Source organism: Ochotona curzoniae, unplaced genomic scaffold (genome assembly GCF_017591425.1).
Source record: "Ochotona curzoniae isolate NIBS_2020 unplaced genomic scaffold, NIBS_Ocur_1.0 scaffold_4506, whole genome shotgun sequence".
Taxonomy (NCBI): Eukaryota; Metazoa; Chordata; class Mammalia; order Lagomorpha; family Ochotonidae; genus Ochotona; species Ochotona curzoniae.
Window position 1 is genome coordinate 19,884,319 of NW_024467119.1, and position 7,955 is coordinate 19,892,273.

The 7,955-nt window shown below is 46.3% G+C and overlaps 1 protein-coding gene across 1 annotated transcript in view; it reads right to left on the reverse strand.

Annotated features, from left to right (window-relative positions):
• The window catches only part of PPEF2 (protein phosphatase with EF-hand domain 2), a 28,539-nt gene extending 27,358 nt beyond the window's left edge, over positions 1 to 1,181 (reverse strand). Inside the window, exon 1 of the mRNA XM_040967140.1 lies at positions 1,127 to 1,181. Coding sequence (XP_040823074.1) covers positions 1,127 to 1,181 — 55 coding nt within the window. The remainder of the gene's footprint in view (positions 1 to 1,126) is intronic.
• Positions 1,182 to 7,955: the final 6,774 nt, after the last annotated feature.

Consider the following 7,955-nt stretch of genomic DNA (forward strand, 5'->3'; position numbering starts at 1 on the left):
CCCATATGGGATCCCGGCACATTCAAGGCGAGGACTTTAGCTGCTAGGCCATGCTGCCGGGCCCATGGTGTGCATCTTAAAAAGAAAAATTGCTGCATGAACTGACTTGCAGTGGTGGTGGTGGGCATCAGCTAGAAGCGGTAAGTACTAACAAGGGATCTCCACGTGCCAGGAATAAAGCTAGACCCCAAAGCCCAAGCTCCTGGCAGGCATGTGCGTCAGGCAGTGTCCAGTGCAACCTATACTAGTCCTCGGAGGCAGCAGGGATGGTTTGCTGGGTCCCTGGCTCTCATGTTGGAGATCCAGGTTAATGTCCCAGTTACTAACTTCAGTCTGGTCTGGTCTTGGCTCTTATAGGCATTTGGGGGACTGAACTAAGATGAAAACTCAATTTCTCTCTCTCTCTGTGTATGTGTGTGTGCTTCTCAAGTAATGAAAAATAAAGGGAACTGAGGCCCAAAGAGGTTAAAGCTCACAGCTACTAAATGGGAGAACTATAATTTGAACTTATGCCATCTGACTTTTAGCTATGTATTGCATAATATTATAGTTCTGTGTTTGACATAAAAGTGTTTCCATTTGAACTTCTCAAAGGGTTAGCAGCTCCACTGGCTTTCTGCATCACTCCTGGCTCATGCTCTATTTTGGCTTTTCCCTCCAGCTTGGAGTTAGGGCTATTATTGTCCCAGTCACATTTCTATCACACCATCTAAAGGGTATATGTGGCTGTCACGTAGCATCTCCGTGTTGAGCTTCATTACAGGCCACCTCTCGCCCATCCCGTTCGCTTCAGGCCATCCTATTGTCTGCATGTGCCTCAGTTCTTCCCACACGCGATCTCTGCACCTGCTATTCACCCTCTGCCTGAAATACTTCTCATTGTGCCTCCAGCCAATCTCACTTCATTCACTTCTGAAATCTCAGTGGACAAGACTAACTCCAAATTTCAAACAGAGTTCAGCAGAGCGTGCTGGTGGTCACAATGCGAGCAAGAGAAGTTAATGTCAAGGAGTTGGATTGAAGAGAAATGTCAGGGCTTTTTGCCTCCGTTCTGAGAAGCACCCCTCCTTATGTGACAAGGGTGTTAGGGTCCCCACAGGTGGTTCTGTTGGCAGGAAACACATACCTTTCTCTGCATTCTGAAAAGCAAAATGATGTTGCGTGGAGATGCCACTTCCCATAGTTTAAATGCAATGTTCCTGCAGGGTTCAGAGAATAGATCCAAGGGACGGTGAGCTATTTGCTGATGAGCGGAACAGAGAATCTATAAGAGAGAGATTCAAGCAAAGTATCACTAGCTCAGGTGGACCAAACTCTGTGGGTCATAGGAAAGTGTTCCTCCCGCTGCCCTCTGCATCACCTGCTTCGGAGCGGAGTACTCCTTCCCTGAGAAGGCCCTAAGAAGCCCCTCTGGGAGCCGGCCCATACCTTTCCTGTTTTGGTCCTCTCTACCACTTTTTTCCTTTGCGGTTCAAAAATGGAGAATTCTCTTCTTCTGCGTTCACAAAGCAATTCTTCACCAGCGCCTTTGACTGCCCAAACCTGCCTCCCAGAGTTCCAAAAGAACATACCACATCTTTTCTCCTCACTTGCTCTTACAACCAGCACTTCCATCCTCACTATTCACTGAAGCCTTTCAAGGTCGTGTTTCCCATGGCTTCAGCCCTTCAGTCCTTACATGCTCAGGACAGCAAGGCCGTGGGTCTCTGTGGGTCACACCTGCATTTTGTGCCTTGAGTTACCACACCTCGGAGTTTCCATGATGCTGACTTTCTGTTTATTCTCTCCTTCTTGAGCTCATTTTCTTCTGTCCATCTCCTAGGGATGAATGTTCATGTGTATTCTCAAAAGCCCATTCTTCCTTCTCAGCATGTGCTCTATGGATGGAATTTCCTATCTGCTCCATCCAGATCTCCAGACCATCACTAAACTTCAGCCCACGTGTACCCAGCTTCCTGGTAAACATTTTTCTGGTGGCGGCATGGTTTCCACACATCACATACAGAACCCACCCACCCCAAGCCTCACCTCTCTCCTCTCTTTTCTTCCAACTCTGCTCTTGAGCTATCATGACTTTGACCTTTTGCTGTTCCCTGGAATGCTCCTCCTATCCCACTTCTCGTGGGCTGGCTCACTTGGCTCATTTCTGATGGGTTTCTGTAGGCATCGACTGCCTTTACAAGCCGTATGACCTGCTCTTCCCCTGAGCTCATGGACACCCTGTTCACATCTGCCTGAGATAGTTTGCACCTTGCCTCGAGCCGTGGGATCACGAGTTCCGTCACAGCGAAGGTGGGTGTCTCTACAGGAAATGAAGACACGCTGCACTGGGAATCTCTACTCCCGAATGAAAGGAGGGCTCCTCAACGAAGCAAACGGACCTGACGTCATGATTCTAGATTTTCTACCTTTGCCTATACCGACAATGCCATGATGCACTTAAATAGCAGAATGTTAAACTTGTAACTCTTACTAAAAGACTAAACTACTGTGATAATATAGAACAAAATGGTGAGAGGGAAAAACGAGGAGGAATCTTTATACCTACAAAAATATACCACGGAAAATAATAATAATAAAATAAGGTTATGCATCATTTTATCCCAGGATTCACCACCATATCTGACACACATAAGGGGTTCAATTACCGTATATATATATACATATATATATATACGGTAATTGAATAAAAATAAATAAAAATGCAATAAAGATAAATAAATCTTTAAAAATTATATTTATTTTTATTACAAAGTCAGATTTTACAAAGAGAAGGAGAGACAAAGATCTTCCAGTCCCTGGTTTACTTTCAAGTGGTCGCAAAGGCCTGAGCTAAGCTGATCCGAAGCCAAGAGCCTGGAGCTTCTTCCTGGTCTCCCATGCGGGTGCAGGGTCCCAAGGCTTTGGGCCGTCCTTTACTGCTTTCCTAGGCCACAAGCAAGGAGCTGAATGGGAAGTAGGGCTGCCGGGACATGAACCAGTGCCAGTATGGGATCCTGGCACATTCAAGGCAAGGATTTAGCCACCAGGCTATCGCACTAGGCCCTCAATTACTATTAAACAAAGAGTGTGCCATACTTAATTTCACATTATAGGAGTGACTCCTACGTACCTCTTCCTCTGGGATGATGTGAGATGCTCTGACTCAGCACTGAGCATGGAGTTCCCCTCTTTCTTGATTCCTTTCCCCCACGTCTGCCTCACTCTCCTTCTCAAGTTGTGAAGATTATAGTATAGGATATTGTCAAATGTTTGCTATCTTTTTCTTTGCAAATCTGAATTTGCCTTGCTTACGGTGGTTAGTTTAATTTTAATAAATATCCAAAGGGAAAAAAAGATTATGATTTCTCTTTGTGTGTGTTTAAAATGGTTCCCAGTTGTGTGAGATGCCAGGAAACCAGAATCCCCCCCAAGCCAACCAAGCTCCCCAAGACACTGGTGATGAGATCTGGAGGGGACCTGGGCCATGCATGGCTGAGCCCTCGCTGACTCACAGCGTGTGTGACGTGCTGGTGAGCTTGCCTGCAGAGCCAGACTTGTGCTAAGGAGTGCCTGCATCTTGCAAATGCACGGAGACGTGAGAACCCCAGCTCAGCCGCTCACAGCTGTAGGCCATTCAACTCCCAGGGACTTTCCCATCCGTTGATACTTCCGGCGATAATAAATCACCAAAGCGCTTGGTATACAGTAAGATCAACTGGATGCTCACAGACTGAATCTGACATATTTCCTTTAAAATACCAACAACAAAGATATGTCCCGAGCTCTAAGTTAGGGAGCAGTGAAAGACCTGCCACTATTCAACGCAACATGAACAAACAATTTGGGTGCAGTTTACTGCGAGATAAAAAAGCGCTTTTATCAAGTAAATGGTCCTTTGATCTCTGGCACGTTGTGAAAAAAGGAGTTTAGAACATCAAGAGAGCTGGCAGAATAAGATGACCTTCCAGGTTATCTACACTATGAAAGAGTCATCAGAGAGATCTGAGACTGTTCTAGAATGAGGATGTGATGACCGAAATGGATCAGTAGACTTTGAAACAGCCACCAGGGGGGAACAGGACCAAGTCACCCATCACGCAGCACCTTCAGCTGGAACCACCTGAGTCACCAAGATCCAGGTGGCACTGAGCCAGCAGCAGGGCCTGATCCCTGCCTCGGGATCCCCGGCCTCATCTGTGGCTCCCTTCCTTAGGGCAGTAGGAGGGAGTTAGGGCTGGGGATTTGTACAAATACTTGTCACTACCATTCCCAGAAAATGCACAGACCAGCAACCTTCTTAAACAACACTTTCAAGAATCTCCTAAGATCTCTCTTCCCACAAAATAGAAAACAAAAAAAGGCACCTTAAACAGTTGCAAGTACAGAAGCAATCAAACAACATCGCGGTGCATGAAAAGCCACGGAAAGCAGGAGGGCCAGCCTGCACCCGTGTGGCAGACCCAGAAGAAGCTTCAGTTTCCTGGTATTTGCCTGGTCCAGTCCCAGCCATTGCCGTCATTTGGATAATGAACCAGTATATAGAGGAATTTCTCTCTACTTCTGCTTCTCCATCTCTTCAACTCTGTCTTTCAAACAAATACATAAATATTTTAAAAATAATAATAATAGTAAAACACCCAAGATAGAACAGGGGCTAGTGTGGCGGCTAATCCTCTACCTACAGTGTCAGTTCATGTCCCAGCTGCTCCATTTCTGATCCAGCTCCCTGCTTATGATCTTGGTCAACTCCTTGGGCCCCTGTGCCTGTGGGAGACTCAGAAGCTCCTGGCTCCTGGCTTCAGCTTGGCTCAGCTCTAGTCATTGCAGCTATTTAGAGAATGAACCCATCCGTGGATGGAAAATCTCTCTGTGTCTCTCCTCTCTATAAACCTAACTTTCAAATAAAAATAAATACAGCTTGAAAAAAATAATAGAAGAGTATTCAAGCCATCACAAAAAGAACAAGTTTATATGTAATTCAAGGAAAGTATACCCAAGATATATTGCTCCATGAAGGGAAAAAAACCAGTTGACAGAAAATTTAGTATAGTTTAAGAACACTCTCATCTATTAGGAAGCCTGTCAACAAACGTGTAAAATCAAAGAGCAGATGCCGAACTGTTAGCAGTGATTACCTCCAGAGCACAGGGTGGGCTGACAGAGTTTTAACTTACTTTGTCCTAAGTTTTACTAATTTAATATACCCACTAAGAAAGCAGAAATTAAAAAAAAAAAAATTCGAACATGGTTTGATTAAACAAAAATCACATATGGTGGCTTCAGAGAAAGTGAAACCATCGACATATTTGCCAGAGAATGTTCTAGAAGTCATTAGAAAAATGGAAAGAAAGAGTAAAATAGTACTCAGGAGAACAATAGAAAAAAAAACTTGGAGCTCCCTCCTGGGCAGTGAGCCTCACCCGCCATCCTACTCAGCACTGCAATTGCTTTCACCGCAGCAAGTGCTTATTTGCTCATTAAGTGAGCCCAAGGAACGAAGTTTGGGTCTCTGTAGGTGTGCGATGAGTGACGGCTTCCCCCACTCCAGCCCTGTTAGGTCTATTTCCCATCCAAACACAGCAGCTTGCTGCCCTGCGACCTCACACGGTTGAGTATTTCCGGCTAGAAATGTCTTACCTTCTTCGAGGCTGGTCCCTAGGAGGCACGGAGAAGCGGAAACCTCTTCACCACCACTCAGGTGAAGCTCTCTGAGGGTGTCTTTCCACCTGCTGCGGGCCTGGAGAGGAAGGTGCGGTCCACAGCCCAAGCCCAGCCTTCCCAAGAAGGGCCCCCCTTCCAGGGAGCTCCAGGCAGCCTTGGCCTTAGAGGATGAATGTGCAGGGTGATCCACCCAGGCCGGCTCCCAGGCCAGTGTCACCCCCCCCCCCCCCCCCCCCCCCCCCCCCGCTCAGCTGCTTCCCGAACCTGCCCTAAATTCTTTGGGCTCTGCGAGATTAGGTGGCAGTGTTGGCTAGCGCGCTTGGGCGGCCTGAGCTTCTTAGCCCAGAAATAGAAGAGTGTTGGCGGAGGAAATACAGGGAAGGCCTGCAGAATTCAGGGGTCCCCGCCTCTACTCGGGAGCCACACTGGCTTCCCCATGTCTCTTTGTGTTTCTCTTGCAGAGCTCCGTTGAAATAGCCTGCTGTCTCACTCTGGGGACTTCATTTCTCTTGATTCCCAGGAAGCACAGCGCTGGATGTCATCTCAGCTGTTGGGAATCGAGTCCCTTTGTCCAGTACTCCGAGGCTGGGGGTGTGCAGGAAGGCACTATGCAATCCTGAGGGTTTCTGCAGAAATGCATGCTCTGCTTAGCTCCCGCAGCCAGTGCGGCAAACTTGTTACTTCAAATCCTCTTTATTCCTATTTATTCTTCCTGATCTGTACGTTTGGAAGCTGTCCATGATGAACGCAGTGTTAGCAATTTTTCGTTGTATCTGAGTCTTTCCATCAAATATTTTGAAACTGTGAAATTAGCTATGACCTTAACCTATATAAAATTGCTACTTGTGATGCTAATATAATATATAAAAAGTTAAGCCTTTTCACTTTCATGTCCAAGGGTGACTTATCAAATTTAAACATCACCCTGCCCTCTTAAGTCTTCTCTGTCTTAAGTTCTGTTTGATATGAGCACTTCCCCCAGGTTCACTTTCTGTGACTAACTGCTACCATCCTTTCCTTGAATAGACTGATAAGATCTTGTGTTAATAAGAATTTAAAGGCCTGGCATGGTAGTCTAGTGGCTAAAGTCCGTGCCTTGTAAATGCGCCAGGATCCCATATAGGCGCTGGTTCTAATCCTGGCAGTTCCAGATCCTATCCAGCTCCCTGCTTGTGGCCTGGGAAAGCAGTCAAGGACGGCCCAAAGCCTTGGGACCCTGCACCGATGAGGGAGACCTGGAAGAGGCTCCTGTCTCCTGCCTTCAGATTAGCTCAGCTCGTCATTGCGGCTGCATGGGGAGTGAATCAGCAGACGGAAGATCTTCCCCCCTCTCTCCTCCTCTCTGTATATCTGACTTTCCAACAAAAATAAATAAATCTTTTTTAAATTAAGAATTTAAGAGCCCTCTCCAGACACACTGTAAATATAAATTGCTTCACCTTATTATTCAGTAAAGTCTGTTTTAATTGTAGTACATTAAGTTATGTATTTAACTTGCTGAATCACCAACATGAAATGTGTGAATCCTTTTCAATCCAGAAATGTCAATGTTTTAAAAACAATTTTTAGGGGCCCAGCACATGATTTTGATTGGCTAAATTCTCCATCTCGCAAGTACCAGTAACCCAAATGAGTGCTGGTTCCTGTCCCAGCTGTTCCACTTCCCATCTAACTTCCTGCTTGTGGCTTGGGAAAGCAGAAGATGGCCCAAGGTCTTGGGACCCTGCATTCACGTGGGAGGCTTTGGATAAGTTAAGCTATGGCTGTTGCCACCATTTGTCTTTCTTGGGAACTCCTTCCAGTTCTCCCACATGGATGTCAGGGCCCATAGACTTGGGCCATCTTTTGCTGTTTTCCCCAGGTACATTAACGGAGAGCTAGCTCGAAGTGGAGCAGTCAGAAGTTGACCTAGCGTTGCTGTGGGATGCTGGCACCTCAGGCAAACACAACCTATTATGCCATGGTGCTGGCCCCCATACATGCAGTTTTGTGAAATCTGGCTGCTCCACTTCTGATTCACCCTTGTGTTAATGGCCTCAGAAACGCTGTAGGAGATGACCCAGACGCATGGGCCCCTGCCACCCAAGTAGGAGACTCAAAACAAGCTCCTGGCGCTTGGCTTTGCCTGGCCCAGTCCTGGCTGTTGCAGCCATCTGGGAAGGGACAGACATGAAACCTGTGACTCTGTGTGTGTGTAACTCCAGCTTTCTAAATAAATAAATAAATAGTTTATTGATACAAGATACATCACACTATCGGGACTAGAAATTTGAGCTCCTCGTTCTTACTCTACTCTTGTTTTCTGAAAACCA